The 18,413-nt window shown below is 37.8% G+C and overlaps 2 protein-coding genes and 1 long non-coding RNA gene across 3 annotated transcripts; all 3 read left to right on the plus strand.

Annotated features, from left to right (window-relative positions):
* Positions 1-4,650: 4,650 nt before the first annotated feature.
* Positions 4,651-7,765, plus strand: LOC140009262 (uncharacterized). Its single transcript, XR_011816666.1, has 2 exons — positions 4,651-6,183; positions 7,168-7,765. It is a non-coding gene; the product is annotated as an uncharacterized lncRNA (long non-coding RNA).
* A 2,308-nt stretch (positions 7,766-10,073) lies between these two features.
* On the plus strand, positions 10,074-11,916 carry LOC113695814 (aspartic proteinase 39). The gene has a single exon (XM_027214975.2). It carries the CDS (start codon positions 10,354-10,356, stop codon positions 11,836-11,838), a length of 1,485 nt encoding a protein of 494 aa, XP_027070776.2. The 5' UTR covers positions 10,074-10,353; the 3' UTR covers positions 11,839-11,916.
* Positions 11,917-13,443: 1,527 nt separating this feature from the next.
* Positions 13,444-17,318, plus strand: LOC140009263 (uncharacterized). The gene is made up of 5 exons (XM_072054303.1): positions 13,444-14,087; positions 14,605-14,662; positions 14,764-14,881; positions 15,001-15,118; positions 16,311-17,318. The coding sequence occupies exons 1-5, from the start codon at positions 13,530-13,532 to the stop codon at positions 16,356-16,358; spliced, it is 900 nt and encodes a 299-aa protein (XP_071910404.1). The 5' UTR covers positions 13,444-13,529; the 3' UTR covers positions 16,359-17,318.
* The last annotated feature ends 1,095 nt before the right edge of the window (positions 17,319-18,413 follow it).

Below are 18,413 nucleotides of genomic sequence, written 5' to 3' on the forward strand. Positions count from 1 at the left end.
TGGGAACCCTTAATCCAAAGAAATGCAACCAAAAACCCCGACTCATTTTATCATTCGTCTGGCTAAAATATTTTTTTCTTAAAATGAAATCCTGCATTAGTATGGTAATATATCTATATACGGGTACAGAGGAACGGGTTGGGTGGTTCGGAGGAAAAAGTGTAACTGATAGGTTCTGAATTCGGTCGTCTCATTTATGCTAAAATAATTAAGAAAAAAAGTTTTTTTTAGGTGAAAAATGCTTCCCAAGTCCCAAATTTCCAATCCTGACATACACAAGTCCTAATTGGTTGGATGAAAAGATAGTGTGTGCACGCACGTATGTGTGTGTATATGTATGTATGTATATATGTATTGGATTTTGTTCATGATGCATGAATTCAAGTCAAGTCACTCTACAATTCTATTCAAACGGAGCAACTAGTTTGAACCGGTTTTGGCAAATAGGATCAGGGGCTTACAAGTTTCAATCCAAACTATTTGAGAGTAAAATGGACATTTTATATATTTTAATCACAATCCTATCTATTTACATCACAACTTGATTTATTTACATTATGCTTTTATTTATTTACTCTTTAGGACTACACTAGTTTAAATCGGAACTTGTGCGCTCCTACCCCGTGGCAAACTAATTATCTATCGATTTTGAATTTTAGTAAATCTTCTGAAATTACTTAAAGACTTGCGTGGGACTTCTAAACTTGGGTCCTGAAGATTTCTTTTGTTCAAAAGGCACTCGTTAAAATGTATTTCAAATGTTAAATTTTTAGAAATATAAGATTAATTGAGGAAAATGTAAAAATTCAGGGGAATTAATTATGAGAAATATATAAATGCAAAGAAAGATAATAATTATTAACGTGCATATATACATGCATGTTGGGTGGAATGTAGGTGTATTAATGAGTATTTATAAGACACCACCCATTAGAAGACCGCTATATATATATATATATATTTGAAAAGTATATTTTTAATACATTAGAACAATCAACTCTTTTTGAAATTAGGAGGAAAAATCACTTTTTTTTTAATAAAAAAAGAACAAGAAGTAAGTTAGAAGAACTCAGAAACCAGCCAAAAAAAAAATGTACACAGAATGTAGTTCAGCCAATGTTTCGATTCAAACCAAAACTTCAACAGCTTCATTACCGCGTGGTAGATAATGGTGGTTGATGACTTAGCATTATCTGGTGCCCATGATCGACATTTAGCATATTAGCACACGCTAATGTTCTCATGAGGATTTGGTAGGGAAGGAAAAACTAAAATATGTAACCATGAAGAAAGTTTACAAAGGATGCCAGAATAACAAATTGAAAATTCGAACACGCCGCAGGAACTGAAAATTGCAGAACTCGTCGGAAGTGAAAAGCTTGAATTGATTTGCAGAATACATACTACTTATCCTTGTTGTAATCATCAAAAGTATAAAAGAAGGAAAGATTGGTTTGACACCTAACTTTCATCTGATTGCATCAAACTCAGATGAAAGTACGAAAGTCATTCATTGGACGAACTTAACAGTCGCACGCTGCACAAAAATTTGCAGGTTCTGGAGAAAACCTCTAGAGGTAACTCTTTTTTTTTGGACGTTTGACATAAAAATTATAAGCTAATTATTATTGGCAAAAAAATCCTCTGACAAGGTTACCAGATAAGAAATGTATGTTAACAAGAATCTGGCGGGTCTGATTTTTTTTTAAGTTTTAGATGGTAATTCAACAAAAATCTTGACAGGGTTAGATGGCAAGGGGAAGCCTCTTCCCTTTAAAGAAAAAAAGTGAAGGGGTTCAAACTGCGGGAGAGAGATATAATCGTGAGACGGGGGAACATGATGGGCGGAAATGCGAGGCGAGCTAAAACCACATGATCATGAAGCATGTGCGTGTTTCGTCTATGGATCCTTTTTGTTTTGTTGATAGATTAATATCATGAAGCATGCATGTGTCTTAACATGCAATGATACCGCTTGATCCTGCATTGAGGACCAAATCTGCTGCTAATATTACGATTTTTGGGAAATTAAAAAACCACCAACACTATTAATTAATCCCGCAAATTGACAAAGTGAAAAAAAAAAAACCTAGTCATCATATGCCGGCTGGTTTCGCTACTGTCAACGAAGCATCATCCGGATTCCGGAATGGTCAGAGCGTCTCCAACACGCATTGATGCGTGGTTGTGGGACTGGGTTGGTGTTTCCTACAAGTTGTACTGTTTATGATGATGATGAAAACCATGGCACTCCGACACCACTTCCCTGCTTTAGTTTACGCTCATGTTCGCCCCTCACCTCGAGTCATCGATATTTTGTATCGCGATATTTTGGCCCGCTGCATCAGTGGCTATTACAGTAGTATCTGTATTTTTTTTTCTTTTTTTTTTTTAGGGGTTCAATCGGCAAGAGGAATTCAACTAGGTTGTATAAGGGGGGTTAGAAGGAAGAAAGGGCATCTAGACCTACAGTTCAGTACCTAAAATAACTTGTATACAAAAAAAAAATAAATAAAAAATTGGAGTACTAACTCCGTAGATAAGTTTGGAAGGTTTACCAAATCTGCAACAACAACTTCTACTATCAAGGAAGAATCCTAGGTTACTAGACCCCAAGCCTGGGGAATTCGTAATTTAGCTTCCCTGGTTGGAGGGTTAGTTCATTTTTTGGAAGAGTTGAAGGGTAGCTAGCTCCTATGTTTTTCTATTATGAGCGTACGTACCGTAATTTGTATTTAGTTGATTGTAATATGTACTTAAGATTTTTTTCCCATTTTTTGTTGGCACCTGTTACGTGTACTTGATAAATCAACCAGTAATACGAAATAAGTGTCCAAATGATGTATACATTATTTTTATCAAGTTTGTGGCACATAATAAGAGGTGGGTTTGATTTTTTTTTTTTCTCGTAATTATGAATTTCGTCCATGAAAGTATTGATAAACATAAGATGACAAAGTTATGTACAATAACGTGGTTATAATGTATTATTGTAGTAATTCATCAAGATTGCATTGAATTAACTCATTTACATATGGTGAAATAAATTCACAAATTTTTGAAAGTTTGTAATGTGTACTTAAAATATCAATAAATAATCAAAAATGGTTGTTGAAATGCCTCATATTCCATGTTATTATTATTTTTGTTTAAGATAGATAAGCAACCTAGCTACAACACTAAGATCAATACCAGCCTCTTCAAGATTACAACTAACCCATAAATGATGACATCAACACTAATACAAAGATAGACAAAATTCACAACTCATTAGTTCCCAACCTTAGTTATTTCCCAATTGGACCCAAGCAAAGAAATTTGAAATTTGAAATGTTTCAAACATTTGATGGCAAAGAAATTTGATAGATGGCATGCATTTCACAGCGAACAAACTTGAAAACATTTATTCAATCCAGAATTAATAACACAGTAAGTTGTATGCTTTTTTAACCTCAATGGTCTGTATTTGCGGTTCAAATTGAGTTGCAACCAATCTAGTGAAACTTCAAAAAAAAGCAAAATTTTAATTTTAATTTTAATTTTAATTGGATAACATCAATAATGTACATTAGGCCACTCTAGTCGCAACTCAATTATTGATCCTTTGACTGTATAGGCAACAGCCTGCATATACATTGGGTTGGATTTAATGATTTATTTCACCAATTTCTGAGAGTCCGTGTCATATTGCCAGACGGCAAAGATTCACCCCCTTATAATCTACCCCAATTTATTCAGAATCCCTATTTAAAAGTGAGTTTAGGACAAAACATGCATAATTTTGTAAGAGTCGGGGGTCATATTGCAACATGCATGGCAAATATTCACCCATAGAATTTAAGGTCTTGGCAACACAAACTAGTTTCAGAAGACGGAGGGGAGCAAAAATGTATTCACATGAAATTATAAATTTAAATATGCTCGGTGTACTTTAAAACACAAAGAGATAGATAAAGATATATGGAGTTCTTTTAAGTGATTGGGCATTGCAATTTAATGCCATTCACTTATAATAATGAAAAGATAGATGGTGAAGAATTTTTTCAATCTATAAATTTAAGCTCGCTTAGATTGGAATTTTTGTAAAAAAATTACTGACGTATGTACAATAAAAAAGTAGGGAGAAAATGTGTCAAGAGAATATTTTTAAAACTTTTCATAGAAAACTAATTAACAATCCAAATGGCTTGTTTTCTAACAATCCATCATATGATTTGATTTCAAGCACACTTTTTTTTTTTTTTCAATAAATTGATACAATATTACTTTTCCAAATACTCTCCAAAACATCATCCTTTTTCCATAAGAGTTGCCGTTACAATAGTTTTGCTTTTATTTTGTTCGACCCACTGATGAAAGAGGAAAAAAGGGAGGAAAGAAAGAAAAGCTGAGTGGTACAAAGTACACTCCATATATAGGTGCAATTTTTTTTTTTTTTTTGGGGAATTCACAAAAAAAAAAACAAAACAAAAACTTGATGGTCCTCTGAGCTGTAATAGTGGAAGGCATGGGGGGTTTTGCTAGTACATTAAAACAAGCATCAGAATTATCAAAAAAAAAGAAAAAAAAAAAAAGTAAGCAGCCGAGAAAATGATGGTGGGTGAAAATATCAGGAGAAATTGGAAGATTTAGGAACCAGAGATGGTCCCCATTTAGCAGCAGCACGTGCAGAGATGCATCAAAGTGCGTAGAGATCAGAAAACAAAAGCAACTAGTAATTCCCAGCAAGCACACTCCAGATTTCGTACTAAATGGCTTACATAAATTCTCCCGTATGGGAGAAAAAGCTTGGCTGTCCCTGGTGGCCCTTTGCCAATCAACAGACGCCACGTGGGATGGTGGGTCATCCTCGCACTTTTATCTTCGGTCTGCGTGGTCCACTCGAGCGGTAGTCTTGGTTCCAGCAGGTCGTACCCGATTCTGGCCCAGCTGCACCCCGGATTTTTTCTCAGAAGGGAAATATTGAACGAGAAAGCGAGAAAGGGAGGGACATAAAACGGTTTATAATCTGATGAAGAGTAAAAGGGAAGGGAGTTGATAGTTAGCTTTGCATCGGATCCTTCGCCACAGCCAACAAGAGAGTCGAGACGAGAGAGGAGGAGAGTTTCGGAGTCAGCGGACTTCGGCCTGGCCTTTTGGCTTTCGGTTTGAAAACCCCCATCTTCCTTCCTGAACGGATTTCTCTCTTTCTAGCAGTAATTTTTATCCCTCTCCCTTCACCATCTTATTTTTTTCCAGTTTTTCTTGCCTTCAAATAGAGTCCAGTATTGTTTATACACCAACTTTTTATACTACTGCTACTGATTACATCAATCAACCATCCTCCAAGAAGCTCACATCAATTTTTGTTCCTGAAAATTTAAATACCATATTAGATTGTGGTGTAGATATTTAGTTTTCTCTCGTCCAAGTTAACTACAACAATATACATACATACATATAGATGCAGCCAGCCTCATAGCCCTCTCTCCACTTGGGTCCCAAATGAAAACCTTCCTATTTCAATTCGGTCTTGAGCTTCTTTTATCTTAATTGATGTGCCCGGATTTTCATACACACTCGTCGTTGGGTATGTCAGGGCCACAATATTTTGTCCTTAAAGAAGATGAAGAAGGAGGAGAAGGAGAAGGAGGAGAAGAGAAAGAGTCAAAATCCAAGATTGAGTCAAAAGACACGTCGCGAAATTCAGATGGGCTCGAAGAAGTTGCACCCAAGAATATTTCCTCCTCAATTCCAGAAAATCCTTTAGAAGAAAAGAAAGAATTCGACGCCGATGATGATGATGATGATGATGATAAAGTAGATAAATGTGGTGAAACATCAGTTTCGTCAACGGAATCGGAAAAGCCATGCCCACTGTCAGTAGGGGCATCGACGGCGGAGGTAGCAGATGACGATGAGGGTTTCAGAACTCCAACGTCCCCCAGTCACAAAATCCCAGTGATCACACAATGCCCACCGGCTCCCAAGAAAACCACACAGAAATCAAACCCAGCATCCATAAAAAGAAAAGGTTCTCCAACAGCAACACGCCGAGCCCTCCATCTTGATCTGTCCTCAGAGGTTGAGTCAATGTTCCCTCCACTGATTCAAGATGATGATGCGGACGGCAAGACCAAGAAAGCTCGAAGAGATCATGATCATAATTCGGCCGAATAAACTTTGATTATCTATTTTTCCGCGGTAAGAAATCAAATTTAACGTAAAGATATCAGATATTTACTAGTACTTAATTTCCTAGTCTCGGTTGAAATTCCTAGAATCAATGATTTAAATTTCGTATGCTATAGTCCCACAGGATTTGGAGTCATAGACGTGGAGAATTGCTTTATTGCACCCCACGTCCTTTCCAATCGAGGTTCTATGCTGTTTCAAAGACACTGTAGATATTCACTTTTTCTCTTTATTTCCGAAATCTTCATAGAGGGGAAAGCAAAGGCAATGATGGAATATCTTTGGGAAATTTTTTTTTTTTTTTTTTTTGGCATTCTGTAGTGTAGAAGAGGTGCCCTCTTTAATTTGAAAAGACTGCCGTTAAACTCACCATTCAAGATTAGCTGTAATACTACCTTTTATGGGGAGAGATCTGGGCATTAATAGTACCATTAATAGTAATAATAATAATAGATTTCTTCTGTTGTAATTTAGCGTAATGCGAAATAGGGTTGGATCTGGATGATACTGTTTTCAGCTTCTGGGAATATGTTGTTTGTGTTGTGGATGGTGGATATATGTATGCTTGGTGTTGTCGTCTTGTTTGTTCATGGGACCTTTATATCTTCCTTGAATGTAATTAATGTGAGATGCCAAACTAATTAAATTGGTATTCTTCCAAAGCAGGGAGCAAACATCCTCTCTCATGATCCGTACGTGAATCTTCTGATCAGACGGATATTAAAAATAGTAGAGCCGCTACGAATATTATGGGAGTCATGAGCTTGTGTTTTCTAGTAGCATTTGAAAATTGAGAAGTTAAACATGGTTGTCCTTATATTTTTATTCAGCCATTATGCAACGAAGCATATTTCCATGATTTGTGGTTTCCTGTCTTCTGCTTAATGAGTCAATCTACTCACTGTACTGGGATTTCTGGGAAGAATCACCTGCTAGTTTTTTTTTTTCTCTTTTTTCTTCAATCTCATCCACTGGGTTTTTTTAATCATGCAGACTGGATGAAGCGTGCAATAACTGTGTATTTATGGGGACTTTGTTGCTCAAAGGCGCAATGTAAATGTATGCTGGGAGATTTGATTAGCAATTTGGTGAACAACTCTGTTGAATGAAACCAGGAAAGAAGCATCAAGAAAGCAGAAATTTGGAGCTTAACTGCTGCTGAGCTTATTTAGGTTCGTCAAACTTTCTTCACATGTACATAGCTGGTATCCTAGGCTGATGACATTTGCAAGATGATTAATTAGCAGTAGTTGAGTGGCCCAAAAAAACAGAAAAAAAAAAGAAGAAGAAGAAGGACACGCGTGTTTGTGCGTGCGGCACCGCTCCTCCACTCTCAGTCTCAAGAAACATTCACTGCAGTCATCCTTGCCTGCTGCTATTAAATCATAAGTAGTATTTAAGGCCGGTGCAGATTTGTTACTTTCAGTCATTTATAGCACCTGCGCCTGCCTCTGCCTGCACCCCCGCAGCGGCTTCTATCTCTTTGTCCACTCAAAGTTTCAAACCCCTAACTTCTCATACCAGTAAGTACTATTGAGATAGTATATACTACTAGCATTTGCTAAATTTATATATGATTGAATTCTGTTAAGATTTTACTTACTTTATTGGCTTACTACGATATGTTAGTGCTACTCGCATTTGCTTGTAACTTTCATTGTAGATATGTTTGTTGATAGAAGCTTCCTTCGTAACCTCCGGAACTTCTTCGTAGTGGCTCCCTTCCATGCCTCGTTTCAAAAGAAAACTCGAAGTGGCTCTATTTTATTATATTCAATCCATACCTCAATTCCATTTATTTAACATCCCTCTGGTGTCATTGACATAACAGATGTCGTTTCTAGTCTATATTTTTTTTCTATATATGAAAAGTAAAAAAATTATCATATAATAATTCAAAAATTGCAATACTTTCGCTGGGCATTTCTGGAATGATGGAAACTCGAACGTCCATTGGTCATTTCTGGTGGCTGGAGCGCAGAAGAACCACCTAGTCCTCCCCAAACCAAAAGGGGACACAGAAAACTAAACAGAAGCTGGGGTGGGGGCCTCATGGATTAGATGGCTAACTTCCTTTTCATATCGGGTGGGGAAAAATCTGAAAGAAGAAGAAGGAGGAGAAGAAAAAAAAATGGTCCACCCAAGGAAGACTAATAACTACCGCCGCTGCCAAACGGTTTTTTGGGGATTTGTTAAGTGACACGACACCTTACCAAGTCAACCATTTCTCAACGGATTTGTTATGTTTCTTGGGAAAAGCCTACTTCTGCTGATTTGATTGATGTTTTTTTGGCTTGTTTGACCTGGCCGTATCGCATGTATATATACTGCTAGTCTAACTACTACTACTACTTGCTACCACCATTCTGCCAAATCTCCGTGTCAGCGTCAAATTTTTGTTGCTTTCAGTAGACATAATAAACCCTAGTAGTAAAAAAATTTACTTCCTTAAAAGAGAAAACAGAAGGAAGGAGTAACAAATGATTTTTGCGTTGTTGTTGTTGTTTGCTTTTGACATTTTGGTCTCTTTCTTACATTTCTTAATTTTCCCCTTGCGCGATTTTGTCCGGAGAATCTCTCGTTTTCTTTCTTTCCTTTGATCCCCTCTCCAGTTCTCCACTTATTGGTATTAGTGGATGGTCCGCTTCAATGGGCCACGCAACTTCCTTTGGAAATTACTGGACGGCTTTGCTTGCAATTCTAACAGGGACAGCCGACCGCCTCCTGATGGCTCAACAGCAAGAAATGGCTAAAATTCATCCGATCGATGTATGTTTAGACTTAAAAGACTTTTCAACGGATTTGAGGTTGAAGTGGGCGTAATTTATACTCCTTCCCTTTTTTTATAACTGACGTTTAAGAAATTTGCTCTAGTGTACTTTTATCTGTCGTTTTATTATCCCCATACAGTATTAATTATTTTTTCACAATTTTACCCTTTTATCTCTCTTTTGCAATACAGGGTTCTTAATTACTACTCCTAGTAATTATTGCTTCTCTCTTTGTAACAATCCTAGTACTCTAGTGAGAAAAAATATGGGTGAATTGGACAATCAATGAGGGTACAAAAGGGAAGTAGTGTACAGATTTAAGCAATGAAAAACTTTTCTTGATTGGTGTGCAAAACCTTAAACGTCAGTTATAAAAAAAAGGAGGAAGTATATGTGTGTCCGGATAGGAATAGGATACCTCTTTGCATGATTGCAACGTTACATAGGATGTGAATTGGAAACGCTTCGTTGCGTGCGCTAAAGGCAAATGCACGTACAAAATACTTGTTGACTAGTATTTCCGTTTGTAGGAAAGGCTGCCAGCATCATTTTTGTATTGTGTTGTACAAAAATGAATGCCCTTTAAATGAATGGAGTACACTACTATTCTTTGATGTCCCCAAAATTTGAGAGATCAGTACTGGTACACCGTAAAAATAATCCATTGCATGCAAGAAGAAATTACTCTCTGTGTCAACAAATACTGAGATTTCTTATATATCTTTCCAAGTCCAAGAAATAAAACTTGGTGCTTAAAAAAAAAAGAAATAAAAATTGGTGACGATGTATACAGGCATATAAATGCTATTTTTGTTAGTTGTTACCATTTCAGGAACAAATTCATTTGATATAGTTAATTAGGAGAAAAAAATGAAGCAAAGTTAGAAAACAAAAATAAAAAGAAAATGTGAAAAGCGAAAAAGCAATGGTTTAACTTCTTCTTCTTTTATTTATTTATTTTTTTGGGGTCCTTAAGAAATTAATTTTCATCCCAGCTCTTGGCTCTACTAGAAGCGTTTGTTTCTTTCCTAAGATGGGCAATTAATTATTAGTCCGATAAAGAGTGCACGCACTTGCCGGCTATCTGTCTTGAACCACAGGTTGCATTCCAATCAAATATTTGCTAGTTTTTCTGGTCAAAAAACGAACCTTCTCCTTATCAGCCCCACCATAGAAATATCGAAACTGGAGACTCTGACTCAAATCTCTCCCCTCCCCAGGGTTCCACGACGTTTCTCTAATCTGTAAGTTTTACCAAGCAGCATTTGCCACTTGTTCCCTCTTCCCCACCCGTGGCTGCCGCCCCACTAATAATTGGCAAATTCCTGTTCTCTGTCATTGTCTCCAGCTGGGATTTTCAATTTGATAGTGAGAGAGAAAAAGAAAAAAAAAAATCCCATTATTGACCATGAATTTGCGGAGCAATGGCGTGTTGCTGTTGGGGCTGGGCTTGGTCGTTGCATTGCTTTTCTGTAGCGGTTTGGCAAGCGGTAATCTAGTGTTGAAGGTGCAACACAGATACGGAGGGCTTGGGCATGGCAGGAGGTCCACATTGACGGCATTCAAGGCCCACGACGTCCAACGTCATCGAAGAAAACTCGCCGCCCTGGATTTTCCCTTGGGCGGTGATGGCCGTGTCACCGGCTCCGGCCTCTATTACACAAAGCTTGCAATTGGGACTCCCCGGAGGAATTTCTACGTCCAGGTGGATACCGGAAGCGACATTCTGTGGGTGAATTGCGCCGGCTGCGACAACTGTCCTAAGAAAAGCAGCCTCGGCATAGAGTTAGCGGTGTATGACTTGAACGACTCCAAAAGTGGGAAACAGGTGACTTGCGATCAAGATGTCTGCGCTCTTATGTACAACAACCAGTATTCGGCTTGCAAGGATCCAAAGCCCTGTGAATATTCCATTACGTATGCTGATAAGAGCACAATGTCGGGTTTCTTCGTCACGGACACCATCCAATTCGATCAGGTCACCGGGAACCTTCAAACGCATCCCAATGCCAACGGGATTGTATCTTTCGGGTGCTCAGTTAAGCAATCAGGGACACAGCATACATCCACGGACAGAGTTAGCGGGATAGTCGGTTTCGGGCAAGCCAATTCCTCCATCATATCCCAGCTCGCTGAGTCCGGAAAGGTTAAGAAAACATTTTCGCACTGCCTGGATGCCAAGAATGGGGGAGGGATATTTGTTATAGGACAAGTGGTGGATCCCATAGTAAATTCGACGGCTTTGGTGGCGGATGATGGTGATGACCTACTCGAACATTACAATGTGATGATGAAAAGAGCCGAGATAGAGGGTGAAATTTTTGACATCCCAACTGAGAGCTTCTTTGATACAGGACGGAAGACGGTGATCGACAGCGGTGCAACCTTGGCTTATTTTCCTGCTGAAGTCTACGACCTGATCATGGAAAAGGTCACCGCACGGCAATCTAATTTCAAGACTCACATTGTTGAGCAGCAGCTCAAATGCTTCTACTTCAATGGCAACATTGACGATGTTTTCCCAACCATAACTTTTCATTTTGCCGGCTCAGTTAGCATGCCAGTTTTGCCGCATGAATATTTCATCCACCTTCAAGACAATGAGTGGTGTATCGGTTTTCAGAGGGGTGGATTGCAGACACAAGATGGACACGAACTGATTTTATTGGGAGATACAATATTGTCAAACAAGCTTGTTGTGTATGATCTTGAAAACCAGAAAATTGGATGGACAAGGTATAATTGTTCTTCGAGCATCAAAGTGAAAGATGAAGTTTCAGGAAATGTGAACTCCGTAAACTCCCCCGATATTTCTTCAGCGTTCGCTTATAATACAGGAAAGGCATTAGCAGCGCTGATGTTTGTGGCCACACTGGCTATACAATTTTACTAGGATGAACTAGCACAGGTAGGAGAGTCATTTGTTTTTTGATTGAACACACGAGGAAATTTTTTTTTTTTTTTTTTTTTTAATTATCCGATCGACTACTACTCAATTGCATCATAATGTGTAATAACTAATAAGCAGGTCCGATGCGAGGCCGTCTTCTATTTGTCACGCAAATACTTGATGCCCACTTCAAACCCGTAAACGATTTTGAAATGTTCATGTGAGTCCAATATATTCATGTCTATAAAGGTGAAATCTCCACAGGCTATGGCATTCCTGTTTTATATGGAAAGATAAACGATAATCTTCCACTACCAGCTTCATAGGTTAAAGATTGTAAAACAATTTGTCACAATCCGAGTCTCCTTTCCAGTTTCCAGGTTATATCATTTTTTTTGGTAGGATCCAGGTTATATCACCAGTATTCCAAGCGTTCTCCTGCTGGATTTCATGAGTAATCATTTTCCTGCAATGAGTTGTAATGAAAAAGTAGGAATGACAATGGGAGTAGGAGCCTGTCTGGCATGGGAGTAATGGGATGGGGATGGGAGAGGATACCCTTGTCCCAGCCCCCGCTTAAATTGATTAATTTAAATATAAAAAAAAAATATATCTAATATAATAGGAGTCATAAACGTAAAATATCAATTAGTTGTATTAAATAAACATAAAACACCTATATGAAGAAGCCTAAGTTACCAAATTCTTACCCTTTTCCCTTTTTTTTTTTTCCCTTCCACACCTCTCTTTTCTGTTTTTCATCCATTCGCCTGCCACTCAAATGGGCAACCCAGGCTGCCATGTCGAGAAGTTGAAGGTATACTCTGATCTGTTTTTTTGTTATGTACTAAGGGGCTTTAATTGGTTAAAGAACTTCCACAATTTGTAGTGAAATACTATGCAATTGCTTGCCAAAAACCAAAAAATGAATGCTTAATGATTTAAAAAAAAAAAAAACTGAAGAATTTCTATGGCATACTTATGACGCCTCAATGTTTGCCAATCTTTATTTATTTTGATGTGCAAATTGGAAGAGATTATCTCATCAAAAGGATCTTTTGAGTTGGATGTTCGGTCGCATCATCAAACTCTTAGGTTGTGTTTGAATTGTATTTTCCGTAATTTTTCATGAAAAAATTACTGTAGTGATTTGATGTATGTGAGGGAAAAAAGTAATAGGAAAATGTGATTACGGAAAACGACGTAATTTTTCGACGGTAACCGGCAATCCAAACAAGGCATTAGTTTTTAATGTAATTTTTGCTTAGCAGACAGCATTTGACAATGATTATGAAAAAAAAAAAAGGAGGATATTTGGACTCGAATGATCAAACTATCGTCCGTGGACACCCGCAGGGAAACGAGATAGGGCGGGAGCGGGGGCAAGGTAAGATGTTTGTCAATCTGGCTGCCATGCCTAGGAGAAAGCACAAGTCTTAAAGGGACGGGACGTTTATAAAAATTACTTAAACCTCAGGGAGGACTATGTAATTTACCTGAAAATGTTGTGCTTGGGAGCTTCAAGTTCAAAGCCCCCTGCTACGTCGCCGTATTTAACCTAAAATTCAAACTGTCATGAGGCGGGATTGTGATCCGTTGAATCGGGGGGAACTAGAGTGGCTGCATTACAATAAGTTTGCATAAGGCCCATTAGCAACCTGATTACTCTATTAGGATTATCCAGATTCAAATAAATGGCGTCGCCAAACAACTGCGCCTTTGACGCCGACAAGGATCTCGACGACGCCGCACTATGGGCGGTCATCGACTCTGCCGCTGCCGCTTCTCTCTCCGCCTACTCCGCTTCTAAATCTCGCAAACCCCTCCCGCTCAAGCACAATTCCCCCATCCCCTTCCCAATTCCCTCACCTCAAACTAAACTCCCGAAAAACCCCAGGAGCCACCAGAATCACTCCGACGGAGAGGTTTTGCAGGAGCCTTGGGTTCAACACGACCACAGGCCGCACAAACTCGCCAGATCGCACCCTCGGTGTGCGTCGGAGCTGAGTGAAATGAGTCCGCAGCCTTTAGCCGTGGTGAAGCACGTGCAGCGCACGCCGACTACGCCTCCGGTGCATTCCCCGTCCGAGACCAAAAGCTATGCAATCACGGGATTTTATACCAGTGGTAATACTCCTTCTGGATCGGATTATCACGAGGACAGAGAAACAGAGAGCTTCACGAGGCATAGCTTGTCTGGTCGGTTTCCGACTGTTTCACTGTTCAAAGAATATCAAGATGCAGCTATGGCGGTAAATTTAAAGCTTTAATTTCATCAGATTTTTTTTTTTTAAGTTTCTAGGTCATATATACAATGCTTGCTTCTCCTTTTTCTGAACTGCTCTGTATTCTTTCAGTCTCTACTCTCCTCAAGCTCCTCTATATACTAGTGGACTTGCTGAATAGTTTGACGAATTCCATTACATTTCACTGTTGCATTATCAGTGTTACTCTTCCAGCGATATCCTTATAATTTATACCTTTTTATTTGAGGTACAATTTAACTCCGGTGGATGACTGTTGTGTAATTTCTTATGCTTAATTCAAGCATAGAAAAAAGCGTCAGTTCTGTCTTTACTAGCATTCAACTTCTAAATTTACAACAGATTTTTCAAATGAAGCAGATTTCTGAAGTATAAGATGGGCTAATGGGCATTATGGACGTGTATAAATTCAGAATAAATTACCAAGCAGGAAACTTAGTTCTCCTGTTGGTTTAAAATGTGTGGTGCAGCATGATTAAATGATACTAATCATATTCCTCTACAGATTCTCGAGAAAAATGACTACACCCTGATTTCTGGATACCGTTACATTAAAAAGTCAGGTAATCCATCAAAGCATCCAATTTTTGTTATTTTATTTCTTTTTGGTCTATATGTCAGCCATGCTTGATTGATTTTTTTTAGTGGCAAATTTCTGCTGTAGGTTGGAGGAAGATAGCTTTTTACTTCAACCTATCCTTTGAAATTAAAGATAAGACAATTGAATTTGATGATAACCGTAATGTTCTGCGAGCAGAATTTGTGGTTCGGGCATACATGCAGTATGTCATTTACCTTTTCAGAGTGTTTTTTTTTTTTTTTTTTGAAAGAGGATCTTATTTTCTGTTGAAATATCAATGGCTCTTGTATGAATTCTGTTTCTTATTGTTCATTTACCTAGAGGTGGTAGATATTCAGATGGATGGGGATCATGTGAAAGGCAAGAAAAGAGGTTTCTGAAGCCAAATCATGATATTCCAAGCACAGCTGAAACCCGAGCCAAAAATAAGGCATGTCAGGTAGGTGGTTTCCTTCTCAACGGACTTGTTCTGACATACCCCTAGTGGTATATGCTTCTGCTGACTGCATCTCCATCAGATGTATAATTATTCTTCATTTTGCTCATCTTTTACCTGATTTCGTTACTTTCGTAAATGCATTATGGACATGATAACTTCAGTTAGACTAGACTGTTGAATGCTGAACATTGTGCTACTTTTATCATTCTTTAATTATTGGTGAGGAATTTGCCATATCATGGCCCTTGTACATGAATAATCATTGAGGTTTCCATACATATACATGCTGCATATGTGCGTGTGTCTAACTGCATATCGAATTACACGGATATGTGCATGACCAAAATCATGACATGAATTGTAAAAGCTTATGGATGTTTACATGCACGGGCTCATATGTATTGAGCACGTGATTTCTAAAAGGTTTATTATGATTTGCTGGAAGCAAAGTCGGTTAAGGACAATTAGTGTTCATAATTAAGAAAGATTTTTACTAAAATAAAATTAAAATAAAGAAAGATTTAGTAGAAATTTTTTGATTCAAAAAATAGGAATAATGGGAAAAGCTCTTTTGCCGGGAAGCGTCTACAGATTCATTTCATAATCACTTGTGGTTGCTAATTTTGGACAGAATGATCTGTCGTTGTCTTCTGGAAGTGGATTCAGAAATTAGGAGGTTTTTTTATTAAAGAGAAATCCCTGCCTTGAAATGGCTAAAAATGGTACTATTTCAAGCCCATAACCGAAAAAAAATCAACCCCTTGGAAACAAATTGAAACGTCTGATGCATCTTTGTTAAAGTCTGTCATAAACTCAAGGTTTGGTTTAAATGTTGATGTACTTTATGAGTTCAGTGATTAACGCTCAGGATCAAGTGCATTTTCTACCTTTTTCTTCCGGTGCTAATCTGAGTTGGGACCATACGGTAATTAATCTAGGCTCAGGATCAAATGCATTTTCTGCTTTCTTCTTCCGGTGCTAGCCTGAGTTGGGGCTGCAATTTGTAGCTACATTGCTCTACTTAGACAATATTATCTGCATCTCCAATATTTTATTAAGTACTTGTATGACCTAGCTTGCCTTTTCTTCTACAAGGTTTTGTTTTTTATGTTAGAACAAGGATTTAATAAGAAAAGAAAATTTACAGTCTGCTTAATTTAGCAAGAAAGAGTTTAATTTCAGATATTTACAGGATCTGCTTGGTATTGGAGAATATCGTCCTGGTGCAAGCCGTGCTTAGTGACAGAACTTAGAATGCTTTGCACCCAAAATTCAATCTCAGCGTCTAGATTCCCTACCAAACCAAGCATTTTAATACTAGTCAAAGAATGTGTGATTTTCTTGCTAAAGCTCAGGGCGGGCTGACCTTATTCTTAACTCTGAATAAAATTGTGCTGAAAATGACAACGGTTTCTGAGCTTTGACAATTGCTATTGCCCTGTAAGTTGTATAACATTGTACATGCGATGAGATCATTGTATTTTTGAGCTTGTAGCGAAGAGCTATCTGATAGTGTGTTATAAATAGAAGTTGACCATTTTCTGGTCACAAATTGACGTACAAAAGAAATCTCACAGCAAACATTTATGGTTCGAAACCCATTTTACAGTTGACATAGCTTCTCAAAATAATTTATTTTTTGTTTGAATTCTCGTCCTAATTTTATTTGAGCCCTATGAATTATCCAAAATATCTCTTCCACTTAAAATATGCAACAATCATCTATGCACTTAAAGCGAAGATGATAGCTACTGAATTTGGCATTGTAAAATCTGGTATCGAGGTAACTCTACTGTTGCGAGAACAAAGTTTACATAAAACAACAGAAAAGCTTGTTGATCTGTGTTTAGTACTTCGAGTCATTTGTGCTGTTGCAATACGTACTTAAAGCGAAGATAATAGGCATTGTAAAGTCTGGTATTGTGGTAACTATCCTGTTGCAGGAACAAAGTTTACATAAAGCAACAGACAAGCTTGTTGATGTTGCCGCCAGTCGATCTAAGCTCTCAAAGACCGGTCTAATAAAGTAATGGACCCACAATTGCTGTCCATCCTTGAAATCGTGAATGATATTCCATTCTATTAGTGTGTTTGGATTGTAAGTTATTTGAAATATTTTTACTGTAGCACTTTTTGTGATGTGATGTATGTGAGATAAAAAAGTAATTGGGAAGATAAAAAGGTGTATTGGAAATTGTAATGGTGATGTCAGCAAATATATTTGGCCAAATAATTGGCTGTCCAAACACATTCTATGTTTTTTCGGCGGGGGAATGGGATCATGATCATGAAATGGAACAGCATCCTGTTCGCATCCCCGTGTGTAACCTTTTTACAGGTCTGGTGTTGTTGCTGGATCAGAGGTATTTGCAATTGGTAATTCCAATTTTACCATACAGTTAGGCACAAAAATCCAACACGCTATATCAATGTTTAAGGCGTTTGTTGGAAAAAAAAAATATCAACGTTTAAGGGAAGTGATATTTGCACTCTCTAATTAGTCTCTAGCACTCATTTGATGGATGCTATATTTTTAGCGAGTGAATTGGAGTGCTAAAAGTTAAATGGGGAATACGAATATCAAATCTCCTGTGTTCAATTGTACCCATCAAATTGGAAATAACCTCTCCTAAACCATCGACTGTGTTTACTTTGACAACACCGACACAGTTCGACATTGGTGAAACGTAGGCTAAGCTTGTACTATTTTATTACATGTAGAAGGTTGGTGATCATATTAACGCGTCCGCTGACATCGCCACTCTTGAAGGAAGTGGTACATGTTGATAATTAATGACTTGCATTTGCTTTGTCGGAACACGGTGGTAGCTATGATTCTCTACTACATGGGGAGTAGGGTGATTTTGTTCTACTTTGTGTGGGAAATTTTTAATGAAATTTCAGCTTTAGTATGGACTAATTAGTAAGACTCAAAAAGCTTCAATTTTTTATGTTCTATAGGAAAGATACGAATGGAATTATTGTTTGAGACTTTGAAAGTAATGAAAATTTGGATCGTATTTTTTTGAATTTTTTGTAGAAAAATTATTGTAGCGATTTGATATATATATATATATATATACGAGATAAAAATGTGATTGAAAAATGTATTTATGGAAAAGGTAAGAGTCCAAACAAGGCCTAATTTTCCAATCATAGAAGGGATTGTTAAGTTCCTCTGCCAACGTAAACAGATTTTTTTGACGCAATCTATTCTGTTGGTAATATGGAAGCAAACCAGTCATGTTACTCTACTCAGGACTCAGATTAAGCCCCAACTCATACGGCGTAATTT

The sequence above is a fragment of the Coffea arabica genome, chromosome 6e, assembly GCF_036785885.1.
Source record: "Coffea arabica cultivar ET-39 chromosome 6e, Coffea Arabica ET-39 HiFi, whole genome shotgun sequence".
Classification (NCBI taxonomy): domain Eukaryota; kingdom Viridiplantae; phylum Streptophyta; class Magnoliopsida; order Gentianales; family Rubiaceae; genus Coffea; species Coffea arabica.

Bases quoted from the DNA above. Each gene is read 5' to 3' on its own strand.
- LOC113695814 (XM_027214975.2), top strand. From the start codon at position 10,354: ATGAATTTGCGGAGCAATGGCGTGTTGCTGTTGGGGCTGGGCTTGGTC.
- LOC140009263 (XM_072054303.1), top strand. From the start codon at position 13,530: ATGGCGTCGCCAAACAACTGCGCCTTTGACGCCGACAAGGATCTCGAC. The intron at 14,088-14,604 runs GTAAATTTAAAG...ATTCCTCTACAG, and splicing joins ATCAAGATGCAGCTATGGCG to ATTCTCGAGAAAAATGACTA. The intron at 15,119-16,310 runs GTAGGTGGTTTC...AGATATTTACAG, and splicing joins CCAAAAATAAGGCATGTCAG to GATCTGCTTGGTATTGGAGA.